The sequence below is a fragment of the Lepeophtheirus salmonis genome, chromosome 12 (assembly GCF_016086655.4).
Source record: "Lepeophtheirus salmonis chromosome 12, UVic_Lsal_1.4, whole genome shotgun sequence".
Taxonomy (NCBI): Eukaryota; Metazoa; Arthropoda; class Copepoda; order Siphonostomatoida; family Caligidae; genus Lepeophtheirus; species Lepeophtheirus salmonis.
Window position 1 is genome coordinate 8,669,347 of NC_052142.2, and position 24,725 is coordinate 8,694,071.

General features: G+C 30.7%; 1 protein-coding gene across 2 annotated transcripts in view; it reads right to left on the reverse strand.

Annotated features, from left to right (window-relative positions):
- Positions 1 to 24,725, reverse strand: part of LOC121126577 (uncharacterized) — a 34,310-nt gene that overhangs the window by 536 nt on the left and 9,049 nt on the right. For both annotated transcript variants that reach the window (XM_040721866.2, XM_040721867.2), the window contains 3 exons: positions 23,742 to 23,821; positions 11,679 to 12,224; positions 10,670 to 11,623 (listed from right to left, as the gene is read on the reverse strand). In XM_040721866.2, the coding sequence (XP_040577800.1) occupies positions 10,670 to 11,623; positions 11,679 to 12,224; positions 23,742 to 23,819 (1,578 nt within the window). In that variant the 5' untranslated portion in view covers positions 23,820 to 23,821. The remainder of the gene's footprint in view (positions 1 to 10,669; positions 11,624 to 11,678; positions 12,225 to 23,741; positions 23,822 to 24,725) is intronic.

Sequence of the window (24,725 nt, forward strand, 5' to 3'; positions counted from 1 at the left end):
TTAAATCCGGTGTGGTCATAAGTTACTAGTTTGAATTTAAGTCTAGTAGGTGCAACTATCCAGATTGTTTTAAGACAGATAGTTTTTCTAAATAGATTGTATCCAATAGGTATCTACTTGATTCCAACAAATAACATGAACAAATAAAAATATCTATGATTTAATAGAAAGATATATGTAGTTAATGATCAAGAATCAAGGTTAATAGAAATTCAAAGTTATACCATTTCAAGTGTACGACGAATATTTGACTTTTACCACACTTTTTAATAATGACTTCATGGAATATGATTGCTTTGCGTGTTTTGTCAAAATCTGTCCGTCTTGCCAAGCAGTGGGTACGATACATCAAACTGAAAATTCTATCAAGTCTAACCTTGTATTTCTATTAACCTTGCTAAGAATGACATTTTTGGGAAAATTAATTTCCGATGTGGTCCGATTAGACTAGCAATGAAAAATCTTAAATTAATTTCATTTGGGGCTCTTAATTTATTTATGAATGTGTAAAACCATTTCTGAACTAGATTACATTATTTCAGCTGATAAATAAAGTACTCTTAAATAAGGGGGAAAAAGACCAAACTGTCACTATTGTGCTAATGTATCCCTCGGTAAAATATATTTAACCCCATTGACACGAGAAAAATAAAAAAGTCAGTCTATCTAAAATGTATATTTTGTGGCATTATTATAATATTATTTAGGCATTTGTAATTCACTTGTGATGTCAAATCCCATCTTTAATTATTACTCTTTATCAATTTAAATAAGTAATTTAAAAAAAAATCTGTTTAAACTTTTGATAGTTACGAAATCATTAATCATTTGATATCATTAAAGTAATATGATCCCAACAACACCCCCATCCCTAAAACAAAATTTTACATTAAACCGACAATAAAAACACATATAGAAGAAGGGAAGATAGATAAAAACAGAAATCTTCTCTCCTTCTTTTCTAGATACTATAAACTAATTATAGCCCACTATTGTTTGTCAAGACTGGATCCATCATTTTTAAAAGAGTAAAGCTCTATTAGCAATCTCTTTACTAATTATCCAAACCCTTACGCCAAGGGTTGACCGCTGACGCATATAGTATACTCTGAATTTTTTTAATGATGTTTTTTATCTTGAAAGCCTCCTTTATATTTGCCTCATTCTAGACCAGCCAGTCGGAGGGATGCAATCTCTTCTTATAATGCCTCCAGATCTCAGCCTCAACTACTCTCAACACAGGATTGATACAAGTGCAAAAAGTCTCAATGATAGTTCCACAAAAATGGTACATTCGCACCTCAAGACTCTTGTTGGTATAGATCGACGATGTTTGCCAAAAAGGATTTCGGAAAATTATAAAGTGTTTCACTATCGACCAATTCTCTCCATTCTTATCCTCACAAGAATCTCAGGGTTAGTACGTTATTGACTGCCATATACGGCTCTACAAAAAATTTCAGACAACTCAAAGCAAAGAATAATTTGAATTGAATGTTAATTAGAATTATTAAAAGAAGAATAGGATAAATATATACAAATAACGTTTTATTAATTGTATATTTTTTTAATTTTGGAGAGTCTTCGAGGTGAAATATGACTAAAAGAAGACATCTTTGCTCTTACTTCAAAGAAAAAGAGTACTACCAGGCCGTAATAATAAAGACGCAATACTGTTTGAACTAAAACAAGGCATTGATTTCGATATTTGATTGATATCTGACGAACATATATAATAAATATATTTAAATTTTAGAAGCAGTAAAATTCGTTTCTCTGATGGACAATGGTAGAGATTTTATCTCGCCCGACATATCTAGAATTAAAGAAAAAGTTAAAACGCCATTAATTATATTTGTTCTCTTCTTAAAAATTCAAAAACTATGGAGTTTCCCTTATCAAGCTGTAAAACCATGATTGTAGAGAAGTTGGCACTACTGGAGCCTATCAGAGTCAAAGATATCAGAGCTATTCAGATTGCACGATATTGTTCCTTCTCCGTTAAGATTCCAAGGGTATATCAGTCTTCTAGGAACTATACTTGGTACATAATACACTACTAACACTCATTGTTGGATAAAAAATTAAAATTATTCAACCAATCTTATTACTATAATAAAAATTTAAAAAATATTCGGGATATCTACAGAATAATTATTGTGGTTTTTTATCCTATTATTTTAAATATTATGAAATTACAGTTCATTCTTTTTTACACAACTTTTAGCTATTCTGTCACTTAGCTTTGTTTATTAATATATCGTCGATTTCTTTAGAGGAAACGTTTTGTTGATAATAAATTCATAAATAACATCATATACAACAATATTTTTCAAGATTTTTTACTTTGGCGTATAGAAATAATTTTAAGCTTGAAATTTTTTATAGAAACCAAATACCGATCAATATTTCTAAATAGTGAATTTGCAACCTGAAAATGCTTCGAACCATCAAAGCAATTTGGTTGAAATTGAATTGCAAACCACATTAATATTTTCCTGCAACAGCCTTGAAATGAACATATGGCATTATTGTTCAGTCTTGATTTATAAATGGTCCTATTGGACGCTTATAAACACTTTGTTCTTACTGCTTACTATGTATTTTTTTGAATCTCTCCTTCAATGTCCATTCATTCATACGCGATTGATAAACCAGCCATTGAAGAGAAAATTCTAGCCTTCTTACTCTGCTAGACCAAATCGCTAAATTCACGTTACAAAACACCACATAGGATAGTAGCTAATGATTATAAGCTCTCATGATCTTCTACCACAGATTGTAATTCTTTTGCCTGATCCTCCGCTTTTCTACTTCTCGGTGAAACATGATCAATATATTCTAGTTAAACCCCAAACAAGTGTTGGTATAATATTCGATCCCCCCCGCTCTTAAGGACAAAGAAGGTTGTGTTCAAATTTCGATCAGTTATAAGCATCGTAATGACTCTAGCAAGCACAAGTAATGATAACAATAATAAAACATCAGTATTTTTCTCGAATCAGAGGAATATAGGGATTCGCTCTACTAATGTCATTTAACAACGTAAATTAGAAATAGTCATATAAAATTAACGGCACCTAAGAAAGATAAAAACCCAGCTAAATGTAGTAAAAAGATTTTAATTCAACTGATACGCCAGAATAAAAAACTCCCAAGCAAAGAGAAGGGTCGACAGTTCAACCAGTCCCTGCCCCCTTCTTACTAAAGCTCTTATTAACGATAAACTTAATGAATTTATAAGGAACCAAAATGTTATCTTATATAAACATATTTAAATTTTTCTTAAATGGAACGAATACTAATAAAATATGTTTGTATATCATTTTTAAATTTCAAAAAAGAATTATAAAGCTTACAATTATTTGTTTCAAATTATGAATGTTACAAGTCCGAACCAACCTTGCATATATTTTTTAAGAGAAGCTGTCACGACTTTTCTTTTGATATTCAACACTTTTAACCTTCTGTAAAGTATATCTTGCCATAAAAACTGATGCCTTTTATTTTCAATGATTCCTCTTTCGAGATTTTGGCATAAATTTTCCTGTACTTATGTCTTTCTCTTTTAGCTTTTTCTCTATCAAGAGAGCTTGAAGGCCCAATTAATTGCACATCTTCTAAAAGAGAACTATATAAAGCAGCTACTACTGTATATTTAACCTTTATGCCTTCCACATTTTATACACAAACTTTTATGAGTAAAAAATAACATTTTCCTTCTCATAAGTGATTTTTATCTTTTTTCGTTTATTTTCTTAATAAATACATCGTGGTCTAGATGTGACTTTAGAAGATATAAAATATAAAGACATTTTTTAAATAAGTAAAGCTTTTTTTTTATTATGACAAAAAAAAAAATTTACTCAGTAAGATTTTTTTTTAGTTCATATAGAAACCATTGCAGACAAAAGGGGGTTATTTTAATGCAAGTATTTATATTTAAAAGTGTTTTATTCATGCGTTACCCCTTCATGTACAACATGGCCAGGAAGATTCAACATGACAGGTCCAGCTGATATCTTTGTAAAAGAAAAAGGGTGCTAAGAGAAGGACTGAATGAATTACTGAATTAAGACCCTTTCTTAATTTCAGCTGCCTGTAATATGATTTTGGGACGAGAAAATGAATTACTGCTACAAAAGGAGAATCTTCAACATTTAGAATAGCACTAGTGCAGGAAAAATATTATAAATGTATTTAAATTAATATAATCGTAAATAAATTTTATGTTACATTCTTAAAAATAATTTGCAACAAAGATGGGCGAGAGTTCTTCTTTCAAGGGGAGATGCTAACACTAGGATGAACTATTAAATAATGAACAAAAAAAGAAGAAAGAGCACACTCCACATCCGTTTTTCCTTTTATAATTGGTTGTTTCATTACAAAAAATTCAACTCTGATCAAAGGAACCGTACTAATCTTTCCACATTTTCCGTTTATGTTATCAAAGAGGAAACACTTACTCTCTATGCTCATGTTCGACGTCAAAACGGACGATAGAAATAGTCACATGGCCACTTAGGAAGGGGGGCAACCTAAAATACAGTACACCTGAACAAGTTGGCATAAATGACGTCATAGGGAACAGAAAATAGAAAAAGAATCGGCCGAATGACATTTTCTAAAATTGTCATTGTAGAAGTAGAAAGAAATATTTGTATTCTAAAAAAAGTCAGCAGATATAATTATTTCAAAAAGGTCACAAGAAGGACTTTAAAAAAAGATTTAGTTTAAAAATAAAGTAAAAATATATTCTATTTTTAAGAAAAACATATTTTTTGGGGGAAGGGGTGGGGTGTTACAAAAAAAAAACCTATTCCTTCTAGGACGTAAAGAAAATAACTATATAACTACACAGGGGGGTTAAAAATTATGTTAAGAACCATTTGGCTTATGAATGACAATTGGCCAGCTTTGTGAGATGTAATCTATTCCATTGACTCCTCAAATATCTCCCTCCCGAGTCTCCTTTACTTCAATTGAAACTCAATAAACTTTTTAGTCCGATTTTTTAGTAAATATTTCCAGAACACTCAAAATTATAAACATGCTATGATATGCTTCCTTTCTTGCGCGCATCTTCAAAATGGAATGTAACCTTAGCCGGTCTATTGAAAAAATTTTTTCTTTCAATGAAAAAAATGTTTGAATAGAGAAAAAGGTGTCATGTATCAATCAGGAATGATTTTTTCTTATCTCTATTTCAGAATTATATGAAATCTAGTATTACCACTATTTTCATGTACTCTACAGTTAATTGTTATCAAATCTATTTTAACATCCCTTATAAGAATATAGCTATTCAATTTATAGTATATCAATGGTGATGTTTATCCCTTAAATTACATAAATAAGTATTAAACCAACAAAAAAACCTCAGATTCTACTCCTCGATGTATTTTTTTCTTTCTGAAGGACAAAAATTGAAGAAAGTTGTGGATTGACGGTGTTAAATCTCCCAATTGTGCTCCTACGGATCATTCAAGACATTGCAACGTAAGAACTCCTGGCATGTTCAAATTTGTCCTTGTTCAATGAAACTGCAAATGGTCTACTTATACTTAAAATTGTTTATAGCCTCATTAAATGATCTTTGAAGTTTTTATTGTATACCAAAATATCATCAACCAGTTTCTTTATGTTGTTAAGGCCGCCGTAGCACAGTGCTTTATTTCCACAAAAAAACTGCTATAAGTATATTTATTAATTTTTACAATTGCAGTTTTAATTTAAGTCTAATATAACGCATTTATCAAATATATATTAGGTTCGACGGATTTCATACGATTTTTAAAGTAATTATTTTGATCATTATGAAAATAATTTAAATGAATATATTTGTTGATACAGGACAAATTTACGAAAACATAAGTTTTTATTTTTTTTTAAATATATAAGTGTATAAAATATGTTATTTTTGTTGATCTTGTTAGAGATGCAATAGACTGTTTCATCATGAAGGCAAAATCTTTTTTAGAATTGTTACTTCTAACAAAAGGGGCAGATGCCATAACTAAACAATTTTCATCCATGGCTGTGAAGGACCATTCTTCATTAAATAATTATTTCCACAATTAACATGTCCTGCAGGGTTTCTAATAATTGCTAAAATTAAAGTTTCTCTTAAAATCATTCACTCTTAAATCTTTTCATTCAGTTATAGTGACGACTATACTCATTATAAAACCGTTAAACATTTTTACAAATGACAGTAATTTATTTAAGTTTTCCTTTCTATTGTTGTCAATAAGAGAATTGATATGAATATTATTTTATTCTAATATATCGTTAAATATTATAGATTGTAAATTATTGATATTAATATAATATATAACTAATTTATTAAACCCAGAGATGACAAAATTTATTAAAAATGTTGTTGTTTACTATTACATGTAGCTATCGAAGTAAGATATTGTTATAATAGGTTAGAGGAACGTTGTTACAATAAATTAGAAGTATTATCGCAGTATTTTAAAAAATAATAAAAAACAACATTGCACATGCGTCAACATAACAAAGAAGAGCCACCACGAATTCCTCTGCTATAGAGAATTCTCGGGTCCCTTGGTAAGCTTTATACACGGTAATAGATCATCATTTTCATGTAATCTCCAACCAGGCAGAGACGGCTTCAAGGATCTCCGTCGCATGGAGTACATACTCTTCCTGCCTTGGTAGAATAGGCAAAAGTTTATTTTTAAATTCATATATTATCCCTTGGACATTAAGAGATAATATATTCAATTTTCAGTTTCTCATTGTATTTCGATGACGTTGCTACTAGGCAATATAAAGCGCCGAGTTGTTGGCCATACTTTTCAAGGATAATAAAATCCACCATTTTAACAACGGGAGCCACTTTTGAGCAAAAATAGAGTAAATGGAATGATGTCTAGATGTTTTTTCTTTACAAAAAGAGCATATTCTAGATTCAGCAATTGTTTTGACTTATTAGTAAATAAGGTGGCCAATCGGGATTTCAACCATTTTTGATAGGAATCTGTTAATTAGTATTTCAAAATTGTTTTAGGGTTTAATATCTTTACCATTTCTTTCAGGTCTAGTCTCCCCAATCTTCTCTTGACGATGAGAGATGACACTCCGATGTTATTCCCGTTTATTCTATTACTAGAGAGTGCTTCCACTTCTATGAAGAAGGGCGTTGAAGGCTCGAATTTACAGGTTTTGGAACGGTAGCTTGAGACTAATCTCTTGGTTCTAATTAATAGAAAGAAATTGCCTAGGTTCGTATCTCCACGAGAGATATATTGACCAACAGTAGTTAGTCCTGCTTCCCTTAAAAACTCGTCCCATCTTCTCAACCATGCAGTAAAGTTAAGAGGTGCGTTAAAGATTGTTAGTATGTAGAATGTTATTCATAATGGACTCCCACGACCTACCCATCTGTCTCCCGTATTGACAATATTTTTTCACCACCCCAAATAACTCCAATGGTGGCATAAATATGTAGACTATCAATAAGATCATGTCAAGTTTTTCTCATGTACTCACATTGATCCTCATAGCCCAGAAATCACTACTTCTCCTCAATCTTGTAAATCAAGAGAAATTAATCCAAAAGGCCTCTATGATTGGTGATCCGAGGCCCCATTCTTCGATTCGCGTATTTATGCATTAGAAATGTAGGCTCTTGATCAAAACCTATTCGTTGTACCATATCTTAGAAGAACTTTCTGTATAAAGTATTGCTAATTAAGTTATTTCATAAGTTGTTAGAAATATATATTCAGGTCTGATAAGGATTAATGAGAAAACGAGCCATTGATAGACTCAGTTGCTGAAGAGTTGGCATTTTACGAAAACACATAACCCTAAACATCTACGAAGGGTATTTACATTCTATATTTTTTGATCAAGGTATATAATAAGCTAAAATAAAAATAAACAAACACGACATATTTCGAATACGAACTTAAATATGTAAATCTAGGGTTAGAGAGACAAAGCAGTTTAACAAATGCCAAACATTTAAGATGCAATACAGTTAAGATAAATATAGGGCATCTGAAATTAGAGAGGGCCTGAAACCTTCCCATAGAGTCGGCCCTAACCATACGTACCGCAATGAACCAAATTCGATAATTATATGAGTGTCGAATATTCTTTAAGATCTGTTTCTGTTTTCATTAAATATGTATTTTAAGTTTATTCAATAAATAACTTAATAGATGGAATTAAACATTGACAAATGAAATTACATTAATATTTATTTTCAAAATTAATGAAGTTGGAGCCAGGTTCTCATTCTAAATTATATTAAATGAATATTCATTTTCTTTGATAAACAATAATGATTACCATTATTAAAAATGTAGTTACAGATTCATATGTCATTGTGTCATACTAGAAAAATACATATAAAATTCGTTGAATGAGCCTACAAGTCACTTGTTAGGTTATCATAACTTTGCTTAATATCCGTTGGAAATGTGAATTCACAGTCCTAGATATACAACTTCGAGGATTCAAGTCTTTTAAGTAACTACATAAAGCATCCTATTTCCTGCTCTTTGGGCAAGAAAGGAGGTTTATGAAGAGAAAAATACCATCCTTTCATTGCAATATAAGATTATTACAACTGTAACGAGCTTTACAGTTTTCCTTGCACTCTCCAACAACCAAACCTTCGATTGCCTCGCCGAATCCTTACAGTTGTTTTTCTCGCTACAGCCAACCGCCTCTTCTTCTAACACATCCTGTTTCATAACGAAGTGGAAATCACTATTCTTGCCTATATTAATACTAATACTTGTTCGTCAATCCATGAGTCTTGTACAATATGAATAATCCATCATGTTTTATGATATAATAATTGATAACAGAGAATTAAGTGATTAGCACTTCTTCCATTCAAACCCCTGTCGTGTTTGTTTATCTTTCTTTTATCTTAATAGGTATTATATCAGGTTAAAATAATTTAACGATTTTTTCCACTTTGTCACTTTCATCTTTTTCCCTTGGCATTTTTACCTAAAATCAGATGAACTTATAAAAACCTGGGGGGTAAAATTGATCAACTGGAATTTGGATCTATGCCACTTTCTAGTTAAATTTTTTAAAGCAGAACCAAAACTAATTCATTTATAATCCCGAATTGAATGAAGTATTTTTTTCTTATTAGTTGGAAATGTTATTCTGAGTTCCTTTAAATAATTTCAAAAATAAAGTGTTTCCCCAATACACACTTAAACTTATGTAATTAGGTAACATAAAGGCTTATTTAGAAGTTTTTAATGAATCATTTGAAGCTACATTTTTCGGCAATTAAACAATTAATCTGCAATGTGATAAGACTTAAATTCCGACCCACTTCAATCTTTTCAAACGGTACGAAGTAGAGATAAACAAAAAATTACGTGACAACTAATCCTCCACCCTACAAAGATGGCAGTTGAAGCCCTCTAAATTGACAGAAAGACGTCATCGCAAATTCACCTGAGTCTAAGCAACAGATGGGTTTCTTATATTTAAACCTTTGAGAAGGGTGTTTATCAGCATTTGATACTTAGAATCTTTATTTGCAGCAGTTATCAATTGTTGTAGAGCAGGATAAATTGGTTGAGTGATTAGAAGGATTAGGGACATTTTGGAACTTTCTGGCACATCGAAAACAGGATATCCAAAGAGAACATCAGCAGTAATGTTAATTTTGGCGTGAGTCCACTTTATTTCAAATGTATATCCTACGTGCTTCTCCATTATTCTTTAAAGTCTGGCACTTACCACGGCATCTATATTCTTCCCATTGCCCCCAAATGAGGCTTGTGGTATGTTACTACAGTAAATAATATGCCGTGCACTTTGCAACGAGTCATATCCGAGTGTAAGGCTATGGCTTCTATTTCGCAAAGCGTTTACTCTGCCTCACTTAAAAAACGAGAGCCACATTTTATTAGCTTTGTAATCCAACCTATATACATTTGCATTAGAGCAAATCCTAAGCCTTAGAATCTTGAAGCGTCTGTAAGAAGAGTGGTTGGAAGTTGAGAATCAAAATGAGATAGAACCGGCCATCCCAAGATGTCAGAATATTTTAATTTCTTGGAAAGTAACCTCATGTTCCGTTAACCACATGAATTCATTTTTATTTACAGTCGAAGAGGTTCAGCAAAATCAACGATATCTGGAATGAAACTACTTAGTTGGTTTGTAAGTCCTGTGAATGAACTCAGAACTGTAACATTTTGAGGTGTAATGAATGAATTTACCCTATAGTGATACCAGTTTCTAATACAAAAACTGGCGATTAAAAATTACTCACAATTATCAAGTCGTCTAAAAAATTACTTAATTACTTGAAACTAGTTCTAGTCTCGACTCATACAATCCTTATCATAAGTACTAACATAAATTTTGATTTTATTTAAGAGTTTAGGAGCAGCTTTTTAAGTTGCAAGTAGAGTAGTGGAAATAAGTAAAATGCTAATTTATCAAATGTTCTAAAATTTTGTTTGAGATACTCATGTTCTATGACTATCAAACACAAATTCAACGTCATCATTATTTGATACATTTATTACATATTTTTTAATGTATATTGTATATCTTTAAAAAAAGCTATAGATTGTCAAAAAGAAAATAATAATTAATCAACAAAGACTATGTAACTATGATACATTATAACAAGATTGAAACTTACCTCCTTCTCCATTACTGTAGTAAGAAGCTGACGCTGAAGTTCAATCACATTATTTATTTTAAGAACTTTTCGTATTTTCTCCCTAGTTATTTTAGTGCTTAAATTAGACTTTTTTAATGAAGATTGTGCCAAAAATTTGTTGTCGGATATTAATACTATCGCTGGTAAAGAACAAATATCCCCTAATTCCAATTTGTCAGTCTTTCCTATTTTAGACATACTCAATTCCGATAATTTTCTAGTATGTGATGATTCTGAAAAAGTATTTATTCCATTGATATGAAATGGAAGTTTTTTACAACAAGACTCTGGAAGGGATTGTTTTTTTAATTTTTCAAAAGAACACTTTGGAGATGAGGATTTGCTACATTCGGCAGCCGAGGTTAACATTTCATTAGATGATGAACAATAGTCTATCTTAATGGAGTTTTCACGATTCATTTTTTTCCTTGAATTGCAGGAAGGAACTCTCTTAATTTCGATATTTATACTATTATCATTAATTGAAGAAGGTTTATTACTTTGATCTACACTAGAAGACGACGTTCTTATTTGAACAGAATGAATGATATCATTGACTTTCTTTCTTTCTTCTTTTTTACATGATGACATTTTAGATGGAACCTTAGCATAATTGTTACAGTGAGATTGTATTTCATTCATTACATAATTTGATAGGTCTCCCGAATTGCACTTATTTACAGAATATTGATCCTGTAACTGACAAAGTGTTTTTTTTTTCTTGCTTGCTTGATTACATACATCAACAGAAGCATGATTCGATGACAATATTTTGTTCTTAATAGATTCTGAAGGATTGGAAACAAGACCATTAGACTTTGATAAATAATGTGATTGTAAAGATGTTAAATCGTGATGATTGATATTTGCTTTATATTCTTGCTGATGAATTTTTTCGCATTTATTTAATTCGGATAATTGGTCCATACAAACCTAAAACCATAATATTATTAAGAAAACTTAATACCTCTGAAATTGTAATACGAACCCTGGCATCCTGCATATTCGTCATCTTTACTGTTTTTTTGTGTATGACATCTAGTAATAAAAATAACTCATCATCAATCACTTCATCTACAAGAAAATGTTGATCACTGCTGATCCGTTCATCATGAAAAATTTGTTGCCCATGTGCAGAAATATTTTGTAGTAGCAAGTTCATAGAAGTTGAGTCTTTGAGATCATGTGAGTTACCAAAACCCGAATCACTCACATTATTATGAAAGTGTATTGGACAACATTCGGATACTTTTGTATCTTTTGAAATTGCGGAAGATTTTCTGACGCCATCGTAATTCCAAGATTGTGTTAATTCATTATTTATTATAAATTCACTACTGATTTCTTTATTACTTTCACAATTTTCTTGTACAAGATGCAAATTTTTCTCATTTACACTCTTAATTCTATTAATAGGATTGTTCACTACAATATTGGAGGACGGTCTTTTATTGACCTTTGACTGCAAATTTGGATAAGTTTCAAGGAGAATATTCTTGAATTCTAGTAGACTATTAACTTCACTCTGAAGTTCCTAAAAATGAGATAAAAATAAATTAATTTAATGAGTGAATGACATGCTTGCTTTATAAACAAAGTTATAAGAAATTAAACCAATTGCAAGCATGTAAACAAAATTGTATAAATAAATCTCGATATTTATGACTTTCAAGTCCAAAGTACATTATCAACAAATATTAACTAACTTAATTTCGTCCGTTCAGTATTTATTTTTTTACCGATAAGAAACGATAAAAATCTCATAAATTATATAATGATGAAAATGATGGCAAAACATTTTTGTCTGTGAAAGGGAAATTATTTGTATTAATTATAAAATAATTACAAGTAGAACAATTCTGATATTGACATATGTTTTGATTATCGTTGGATACAAAATCCTTAACTGAGTATTTTTCTCATAGGTCTGGTTGTTAATTAATCTGTATTTATAGTAATTGGAAACTAATATTCACCTCAACGACAACCTGAAGATTAAAAATACAATTTAAAAAACTTATATATAAGGGTTTAATGATTTCAAAAACTTTAATACGTATATTGTTTAAAGCTTGAAATAATCTCTTTTTTAGACTTAAAAAGAAAAACAACATATTTCTGTAAGATTTATAAATTAGCTCGTTAAAAAGGATCACAAAATATCTCTATACAATATGATAAGGTTGATGATGAATTTATACTTGTTTACCTTTTCTTTCTAATTATAAAGTGTATACCTTTCACTCTTTATTTTGTATGGAGTAATAAATGAACAATTGTTCAATACATTTTGATTTAATTTGAAAGGATATACCCTTACCAATTACTGTCCCGGATATTAATCCCTCATTAAGGTTTATGATTGGTGATAGATCGGAAGAAGGTTCGGAAAACCCATTATAAACATTTGGAACGGAAGATTTGGGCAAACAAGTTATACTTAAGAAGAAAATTATTCAATTGCAAATTAAATTAGATCTTAGATGAATTGGCTGTTGTTGGAAGTACAGTAGAATTTCAGGACATTGTTGTTTTCCTACTAGAAAGCCTTCCAAAGAGTTAGAATGTCCTGTTTACTACATTGGAAGCCTATGAAAAAGTTCAAAATTAGATACTGTCATTGGAAGATCAAGAAACGATGATCTAAAAGTGAATAAATCTGTCAAGCTTATAGATATCTTGTAATGTCTCATAGAAAGAAGAAAAATTTACCTAAATGCTTAGAACATTTAAATATCGGAAATATTAAGAAAGACTGTCCGAAATATCTGACTTAAGTTTTCCAATATAAGGAATATAAAAGAAACCAGGGATTTGATAATACCTATGGAATGAATGACTGACATAGTTTTAATATAGGACGTAGGATCAAGACCGAAGAGACATGGATTGTAACTCTGGGGCAATATGTCATATGAAAAACTATGAAGAAGATTTTGAACAACTGTTACCACTTACAGAAAAATACTGGGTCAGCCTGAGAAATAGTTACAAAATGGAAGATCAAGGGCATGGTATGCTATATTGATTATGAAAGTATTGAGATGAAGTATCTTACATAGAAGCTAATATCCTTTCTATTTTTTCTTCAAGTTCTTTATAGTTATAGAATATACTTTATATTTCAATTTTTCTTAAATTTCTTTTAAAAAAAGGTCGATTTTGATTGATTTTTTGTCTTAATATATATTACAATAATATTCCGAAGAAAAAAATTGAAATGTGTGTAATGATTTTTACTAATAAAAATTGTAAGAATGTAGATGAAAGTGGATTAAAACAAGTTTATAGATGCTTCATATTCAAATAGTTGAACTCATAAGTGAGTCCTTTTTTCCAAAACATTATTCCCGCCACCTAACCAGCTTATTATATTTAAATTTTCTAATACACATTAAAAACTAAATTGGCCAAAAACCAATCAAAATCGACCTTTTTTAAAGAATTAAAAAAAATTTGAAATATAAGGTATATTCTATAACTTGAACTCGGATATACAGCACAGGAAAATTAATAAAAAAGATATTAGCTTCTAAGTAAGGTCCATCATTTTACTCGATTTTTGTGTGGTTATAAACATTTTTTATTAATTGTAATCATTATTAAATAATAAAAAAATTCATTTTTCAAGGGCTGAAATGTTTGTATCCATTTATATTTACTTTGATTTTCATCTATAGAGTTATTTGATGTCGAAATATGGCACTTATTCGTAGTAGCACCCTAAAAACATTATTTTTTTTAAAGGCATAAAAACCCTAAACAATAACCGTTTAAAGTTATAATGGTCATATTCGGGGGGTTTTATGTTTTAAATAGCTATAATAAATATGGCTTTCAGCCTGCAGGGCAAAATGCTGTTGTATGGTGTACTACTTTAAATTTCAAATATAAAAAAATCACTGACATAGACAAAAACAAGAATCGATTAATGGTGGCAACTTAAGTCCATGGATTGGATCACGTTGATTGCAGATCATACTCTGATAACGCAATGATGGCTGGAAGCAAGATTATTCAATAATTTAGAAAAATTCCATCAAAGATTTGGAAATCTTGAATCTCATGGAATTATATTACTAATTCAGAAAGTAATTAGCATTGGTTTAAATCTTGATGAAGTTCCGTGTCAATCCTGGTATAAGGCACATTTGGAAGGAAAAATGAGGAAAAAAATCTTCCCAAATAAATCTTTTAGAAGAGCAAATGGTATTCTAAAACTAATTTATAGTGATATTTGTGAATCCTTTAAAAATCTCTCAATGAGTCATTGTAAATATTTTGTTTCGTTATCGATGATACTATGTCATAAGAGCAATAGTGAATTTTATGAAAATTTGGACAATGGAAAATCTGGTTGAAAAGGACACATGCAACAATGTAAAAATACTATTCAAGTTCATTTGAAGAATGTCTTATAAATTACAAATGACTGTTGAAAGAAAGACAGAACTCAATTGAGTAGACGAGATGATTAATCATATTATTATTGAATGTGTGGGATTATTGATACCTGATAATGGTTAACCTAAGAATTTTTGGGCTGGAATGTTGTCAACTTTGTTATATATAAGAAAATGTTAAAAGATCAACTCCAATAGATGCCTGGAAAAGGAAGAAATAAGATATTTGTGATTTTAGGAGATTTGGATGTACAGCACATAAATTTGTATAAAAAGAAAAGAAAGAAGCAAGTTACATTGCTAAAAGCAAGATAATGATTATACTTTACCATATAGATGGACTTATGGTATATCGTGTTTAAGATTAAGAAAAGAGGAAAATTGTTAACAGCGCCATATTTCATAATAATCCAATTCATAATTTGAGGTATCACCACTTCATGGTTTTTTAAAGTGATAATAACAAGATCCAATATGAATTACTATCGAAATCAGAATCAATGTAAATTACAAAACAAAAAAAAACTGTTAGTTTCAACTTTAATCCAAGACTTTTTGATGATAAATAAATTAGAGGAATGCAATTTTTAGATATCATTGAGGTCCTGGATGTAAAATAGTGCAAAAATTTCCTTCATTGGATGAAGGTTTATTGTTTTTTAAAACAAGAAACCGGACGAATTTTTCCTATCTCGTTGTGTTTATTACAAATGTTTGTAGTTCACTAAGTCAAGAGCATGATGAAGCATTGTATATAATTTTAAGTTATCTACAGGAAAATTTTGATAATGGAATTTGTTACCATGGTCAAGAAACTGGTGAACTAATTGGATAATAGGGTTCTGATTGGGATGGTAATTGCAGTGATAGAAGATCTGCTTCAGATTATATGTTTAAAATTGAAGAGGAGTCAGACACAAAAATCCGTTTCTTTATCTACTACTGAGCCCATACTTATCATGCCTTTCAGAGTTGATTGCCTTAGCCTAAGTACTATCATTGAGGAGTTGCATGTTTATTTTTGTATATTAAGTTGCGTTACATTTTATGCAAAGTCATTTAACATATATTATCTTGAATATATAATATGGAAGTAACTTGAGAGGAGGTGAAGAATTATTGCTAAGTGCAAAATCCTAATAACTGCAATTAATTTCATAACAATGCACAGTCGGTAATTACTGATAATTACAGTTAAGAATCTTTAAACACTTTAATTAAAAAAATATTAAGTGGATTTTATGTTATAAAATTGATACGTGAAAATGATTGGACGAGATGATGACTTCAGGAAGTTATCACCTAGTAAGAGGGCTCAAGTCACGAAAGCTGTTAATAGCATAAACAGTTTTCGTAAATCCATATTAGCACGGAAAACTTCTAAAGGTAAATTATTCATAGATGAAGCAAGAATTCGTCTTCAAAAAAGCCTATGAATAATTGGAGGAACATTATAAGGAATTGATGGATAAATCCAGATCTAACAGATTTTTATAATACCCAATTGGAGGAATATAATACCAAATAACAAGAAACGCTGGAGAAGCTTTCAAATACTATTTCTTTTGAATCAGCAACTAGCTAAACCAACTTTAAATAAATAAACCCCCCCGAACCTTCTAGTAGTAACAACATTATCCATATTGATAACTCTTATCTACCTTTCAATTTAACAAAGAATCATAATCCTCATGAATTAGCTGAATGGGTCAAAAGTTTCAAGAGTTACTATACTCAAAATTCAATTGATAAATTTCCCCTGCACGTTCAACATACTCACTTCTACAAGGGAATCTATGCTAGTCTAAGAGCGAGAATAAGTCCTAATATATAAGGTGCTACTCCTGTTTTTTCTGAGGTTAAAAATGGATGTGTAAAAGCTTTAGAGGATGAATTTCTGCATTTGTACCCTCCATTCTAAAGAAGATAAGATTTTTGTCAATATTCCCAAGGATCTGGACAATCATGTGTCGATTTTGTTGCAAACTTGGAACAAAAAGGAGCGCAGGCTAATCTATCTGAGATTAATATTGACAATCTCCACGTTTTTCATTACGTTAATGGAACTATAGACAATGAACTAAGAAAAAAATTGTTGAGTTTAGAAAATCCCACCAGAGAAGAAGTCAAGCATACAGGTCGTGTATACGAGGCAGCTACATCATGTCAAAGGGCAATGAATCCTATAGCTAATACATCAACTAAGATTGAAAGTAACTTCTTCAAAAAGGATAAAAATATTAGGAAGGTATGTAAGTGATGCGAAAGTACTAGTCATATCAAAGATTGTCCTCGTAGAGAATCAATCACATATTTCAAATGTGGGAAACCAGGACAATTGTCTTTCTTTTGTCTTAATAAGACATAAAAGGATAACATAGTTCTTTATTTTAGTATATTTATCAAAATGATTAGACAGAAACACGAAAGGAGAAAGAATATTTAAAACTTCTGTTTTGAAGATGTTCGTTTTATTTATTTATAAAAGTTAAGAAATTGTGTTGTTCTTTTCATTACAAAAAGAAATCGAAAAAACGACAAACTTTCCACACGGGCATTTTTCCCACGGCAAATTTCCCGATTGTTAATCTCTTTGAAACCATTTTATTATACTATGTAATAACATTCAGGATTTGCAGATCCCACCGGCTAAAAACAACCTTTATTATTGCTAATTAAGCCGTAAAACACAATACCATTTTTTAATAACGTTTTTAGAATAAAATTTTGATTCAATGACAATATTTCGACGTAAAAGAACTATATAGATGAAAATGAAAAGTTAAAATCAATTTATAAAAATATAAATATGTAAGATTAATTATTTGTTCTGTTATCTTGATTACAATTCCTAAAAAATTGTCCTTAGTCAGTTTTTGTCAATTACTTTATATTATAGCTTAAACTAATAAATACACCTTATTTTCCAAATTAAAAAGATTTCCTATAAAAAAGTCGATTTTGATTGATTTTTAATTTAAACGTAGGTTCACTGAAGTGCAAAACGCACAATTTAGCACGCATTTATTATCCTTTTTTATAATTAATATTATTATGTCCCCTCTACGGCGTTATCTTGCTAACACGAAAATACCCTATGTAATTAGCTGTCAGCTGTCGATTCACTTAATTATGTATTTAAAGAATGATGTTAGGTGGATTGATTACTATTCCAATTATATTATAATTTCCACAAAAGTCTTCCTCCTTTATATTTTCTTTTAACGAATTAAGCCTTATTCCCATAGAATTGTCAAGTGGGAACACATCAACAAATATAACTTTTTTCTTAAAATCTACCAGAATAGATTATCAGTATAAATTTATGTGTTTCCTTCCTCTTGTTATAGTTCTATACGTGCTTATTTAATTGGAGGTTTTAGTTGAATTCTGCAGTAACTCAATAAAGCTCAAATAATTTTTATTGTATTTCAAAATGTCTATATTTATAAGTTATTTTGTTCTTTTTTTTATATTACTTTGCTACACACCGGTCCGTGAAAATGAATTGATACTCAAATTTAATGACTTACAAGTCGGAAATGGTTGATTGTAGAAACAAAAATCCAACAGTTCCAGATAAGTAACACTGTTAACATTTATCTGTGACAAAAACTTTTTTTTAATCAAGTCAACGACCATGGTTGATGAGCGAAACGATAATTGAGGCAGCTTTACTACTGCACGCCCGACTCCCCTTCGCTGATACCATCAAAGCTACTAAAGCATCTCGAGATAATATTTTTTGAGTCCAGAAGAGCCAACATGAAGGCCACAATATGAACACAGAGCCCAAGAGTCTAAGGAATTTTCTATTTAACTTAATTTTTGTTCAAGATTGTTTTTATGATGACGCACCTCATACATTATGTTGTTTTTGATAAAATAATATTTTATATATTCTAAGAGGTACCGTTAGTTTATATATATTTTTTTAATGATGAAGATGATATTGAAAGTCCACCCAAAAGAAGAAAATCTATGAACTCTTTAAAATGGCATAAAAAAAAATATGCCATTTTGTGAGAAAGTTCCTGTATTCCAGAAAAATTAGAACAAAATCTCCCCACAAAATTGTTTCAGCTCTTTTTGTTGAAGAGTTGCTTGAATATAATGTCGAATAATCGAATAATTATGCCTCTAAGAATAATTTTGCGAAGAATATAATATCCAATAAGGAACTAACAGTACTTTTTAGTATTCTTCTAATATTTGACCATAATAATTGTTAGTACTAGTATTATCTAGTACTAGATAATACTTTGCTATTGCAAGAATTTGCTATGAAATAACCGGGAAGACCAACGGAATAAAAGGATGGAACCCCCATAGCTCATGGACAGCAAGGCTCGGGATTTATTCTCTTGAACTTCGGGCTTCGGTGATTCCTAGAGAAAGAAGTATACTATATGTATATGCATTTCACCAAAAGTTTCCTAGGTTAGATGGAGTAATTGTAAACTTTAATGTTTACTTATTCTTAATAAGTGTAACTCCATCTAACAAATTAAAGGAACATTATAAAAAAACGCGGTAAGGCAGTTTATAATCCATGTTCAAGAATGGATTCGACAACATTATGAGAATTCTCCATTTCATAAGCAATAACGATTCGGATAAAAAGGATATATATATATATATTCAATGAAAATTGACTCCCTAAAATCACAATACAAGCAAAACTTTTTGGTTCACCCCTATATTTTTAGTAAAATGATCACATATAAAGATAAAGGTATACAATTACAATAAAGGGGTACACTCCCACAATAAATTATGTTCAATGTTATATGAATTGATTCAATGATTTCTAGTTCAAATCAGGACTAAAATATTGGTGAAACAATAGATAAACTTTTATATTTTTTGTCGGTAATTTTTCTTCTTCAAGAGCTCTTAATATGTGCTCTTGCTTCCGAAAAATTAAGGCTAAATTAGAATTTGATTTTTACACCCAACCAACTATAATTCTACTTTAAGTATACCAAAGTTGAAGTATCCAATATATATCATAAGAAAATATCAAAAATATAGAAAATGCCGAAAGGAAAAGGTTTTGGAGTAATGTTGAAGGATGAAAATCAGGTTAGGACCGAACAGGCTAAGAAAAATGGGACGGAAGGAGTCATTTCCCGATATGTATATTTGTTGTATTGCTAGGGACACCATTCCGCCAGGCCCCGGAGAATATCCTCAATATCATATACCCCTGTTCATTGTTACGTTTAAGCTGATATCACTCCCTCGACAACCTTATAGTGATTGATTATAAAATTATTATAGATATAAGCTCTAGTGACTAGCATAGTATTTAGTCAATCTCTTTACGTATTTTAATTTGGAATTTCTGTGTCCTATTGATCCTAGAGTCAGAGTGGCCCATACCAATTAATGACGGATCAGTTTGGTGGATAATAGCAGATAATGATCATCCATATATTATAACAATTCTTAGTTTTACATGCTAGTACACATTTTGGAATCTTTGCATACCGCTCAGTATATATTGTTTATATGGTTTCTATGTATTCTGTTAATTTTTACAAATGTGTGTTTGTTTGTTTTTTGTATGAAGAAAACTACAGTCAAAGAGTTCTATACATATTTTATTACAGATTTATAAAGAAAATACAAACTGTAACTATTCAGTAAAATAAATATAACAAACAAGTCATTCAATGTTCGCCCAAGAGTATGAGACAGGAGCTAAAACACAATATTAAAAGTCTTTTGATCAGTCTAAAATTAAACCGTAGTGACCCGATTCGTGAAGGAAAGAAAAATGTCTTCCACTCCAAAAGGTAGCTGAGGTGGTCGACCAAAAAAAATCTATTTTGAAGGACCTCTCCGTTCTTGAAAGGACCCTGAGCCAATGCCAATTTAATGGGATTGTTTAAAAAAAAACCGAACGAACCCTTTTTCAAACGATCCAAAGCCAATTGAACCCTCATAGCTCAGACAAAGAACTAGGATAATTAAGTTGAATATTTATAAATATAATATACAATATAATCTTCCAAAAAAACTCCAATCCTCGAGCATATTGGAATATACTCACTATTAAAAATATAGTATCTCTGCTAAGCAGAAGTCAACGACTCTGAACAGAGAGCAAACAGTGCCCATGCTTTTCCTGTCTTCTGCTTAAGATCAGCACCTATTAAAATTAAGGAAGTATCCATCTTAAATACCACACTGGTATCAATTTCATTTAGATGGCAGAACGTTTAATGTAAATATAAGTCATATTAGAGGGAAGAGTTTGAATTGAGTTACTCGATAGTTCTAGTTTATCCTGACATAGATGTATTTTTCTTCGGTAAATTAGAATATCAGTATCTGCATCTACTCATTGTTCTAATGAATTCATTACTTTTCAATTTTATATTCGAGACACTCACCTCCTACCTTAAATTTGATTTGCAGGGATCTTGTCGTTTTGGGGGAAGATATCATCGCTCAATCTTTGGTTATCATCTTCTTTAATGGAAGCATCATTCATTTTTTATGAACATACAAATTAACATCAAGGATCGTGATGGCGACTTCTAACCTTTCTCAAGAATGAATACATCCATCACTCCAGAGCTATTTGCATTTCTAATCTAGGGACTATCTCCTACCTTTGCTATTTTTAAGAATACTAATTTAAGTTATTATATGACAACTATCTCATAGTTTAGAAAAAACCATTTCTAACATTCTACTTCCCAGATATCCACCCTCGTCGATAAATAACTCACCCTCATTAATTTTTTTCTTTTTTTTCCGGAAAAGAAGTCCACCCTTCACTTAAAATTCCATGGTATTTATCAATATTAGTATAACTTAAATATTCAGAAAAAAAATATTTATATTACAGTTTCTGTATATACATATACGACAGATGTAATTTGAATGAATGAGCCTATTTGTATTGTACGTCATCAATAAACAAACACATTTATGACGTAATGCATGCATAGGGAAATGTAGGGATTTTTAGTGGAAGCCCAGCCCTTAAGGTCAACCCAACGATGAAGATGTCAGAGTACGCCAAGAAGAAGAAGGTGCACAGGTCTACTGAGGGCAAGACCATCCAAAATGCTGGAAGAAGGTCACTTACAAGAATTGACAGACCACTCCTGTCCCAACATAAAAAAGAACTCCGTCGTCAGTGATGTCAACATCTCTTGAAGCACAACATCAACCGTGTAATTTTTTTCTCTAATGAAAAAATCTTTACCGTTGACCCCGCCTACAATAAGCGAAATGATAGGGCGGTATGCTTCGGCAAGGCTGACAACAGCATCAGGACAGTCACCAAGCCAAACATCCGGCTTCTGTGATGGTATTGAGGGTTTTTGGCACCAACTGGAGAAAAAATTCCTCCAATTTGGTTTCCTCTTGGGTACCGGTTTCCCACGGCAAAATACTTGATGGTGTTGAAGGAAAATGTGGTACCATAGATCACCAAGACCATGAAAAAAGTCCAACAAGGCCACGTACGTATTTCAGCAGGACGGGGATCCGACCCATACTGCTAATATTGTAACAAGAGTGGATGGGTAGCAACATGAACTTCTGATCCAATAAACTTTGGCCCCCTAAAAGCCCAGATCTGAATCCACTGGATTACTCTATTTGGTAGCAAAATAGAGAAGAAGAACTGCAAAGTCGGGCACCTGAATATTGATCCCCTGAAGACCTCAGTTAACCAGCAGTGGACGAACTTGAAAAATAAACGATCTTGCCAATGTGTGCAAGGGCTTCCGGAGGTGGTTGGAGGGTTTCATTGAGGCTGATGGAGGCCAGATTCATAGTTAATGTACATTGTTATAGTAAAAAATATTACAAAATAAAAAATTTACATACAACATCATCCTGATCAATATTAGTATTTTAATCGCTACTTAGATGCAGGTCTCAGTACTTTTCTACACCCGGTATGTTAGAGATCGACTCAGTTCCAGTCAAGTTTCAACGTTGTCCTCGTCAAATTGAGGAAAATTTACGTCAAATGTTCGAGATAGGTGTAAATTTAGAGAATCATTGGATGATCTTGGGAGTGGCAATGCATCTATTTTTTCAATTGGCAAAAACTCTTATAGAAGTTATTTTGTGTGAGTCCTTGTCATCATGTTAGCAAGCATAGTCACCGATAAAGAAGACTACACTCAAATAGTTTTCTAAGCATACAACTATCCTTAAATAGATCAATCCCATAACAATAAATAAAAAATACACTTTGAAACTTTTGAGTAAAGTAACTATAACATACATGGCCTTTTATTAATTTTATAGGCAAAATGAAATGTTTATTGAAATCTCAAGACATTTAAGTTTAACGAATTTAGTAAGCCCTTCCTAAACGAGAACATAATATTTCGAGCTAAAACAACTAGCATGTAAGTAAGGATAAACATTCATTCAAATCAAGAATAATAATTCTTTTTATAAATGATTTTCTAGAAAGAACTATAGAATCAGCATTTACTTCTAGAACGATAATGAAAAATTCACTTATATTTGATCTATCTTAAGTTATGAGTTTATTTAAATGGTTCTTTAAAATATGAAAGTATGTGACTACTCTTCTTTTCCTTTTTCTCATCAAATTTAACATACTAACATTATACAAGTACTAATTAAATCTATAATATTCTTACCTGAAGAGCAACTATCGACTTTGCTTGTTCATGAAATAAGAGCTGTACAGGGGGTGAAAATTTGAAATGCAAATCCATAACTAAAATAAAATCAAGAACAATATTGAAAAAAGCCAAAAATAAACATGTTACGTCGACAAATTTAATCCTTTTAATCGAAAATAAATAGTTAAAAATACAGTAAAAGTACTCTTGCCATGACGTCCTAAAAAATATAATAACTCTAAGGCAAGGGATTATGACTTGGGGTGGGAAAGATATATTTAGTTTTTTTACCAAGATATATTTTGTATATGTTGTGAAAATTTGCAAAATATGATATAGGTATCATTCAAAAACTCCTTACAAAAATTCAATGTTATTTGTTTTTATTATGTATCCGCGGTGATATTAATCTTGTGAAGAGAAAACACTACACTACACTGGGGAACAAGTAATTTGTTTAAATGAATTGAAGCTGATGGAGGAATTTATCTCTGAGAAAGGACTCCAAAACAAATCTCCGTCTTCTGAATTCTGAAATATCTGGGACTATTATATGTAAGAATCATTATTTACCTTAAGACAATCATCAAATTAAAAGTACGATTGATAAAACTTATTTAAAATGGGGTTTTTTTTCATCTTTATTTACGTGTTATTATTCAGTATGTTCTGTACTTGATATTTTTCCTTTGTAAGGCTAAAAAATGTTGAAAAATGAAACTTTTTATTAGATTCTTATAACTTATTAATCATTCATAACTATTGAAGTAGATCCTGTGAACTTTTTAGCTGGTCCGTTTTTTTAATATGAAGAATGAATTTTCTTTTCATTAGCAATTGTCATTATTTTTAATTCCCGAGTAGTGAACATCCTTTCCTAAATAGATTCAATTGTATTCTAAACCTTATTGATCATTCGTGTGTGATAATAAAAGACCGAACGTAACCCTAACAATTTGCTGCTGAGTTATAATTGTAAGTCTTTGTGGGACTCAGAGT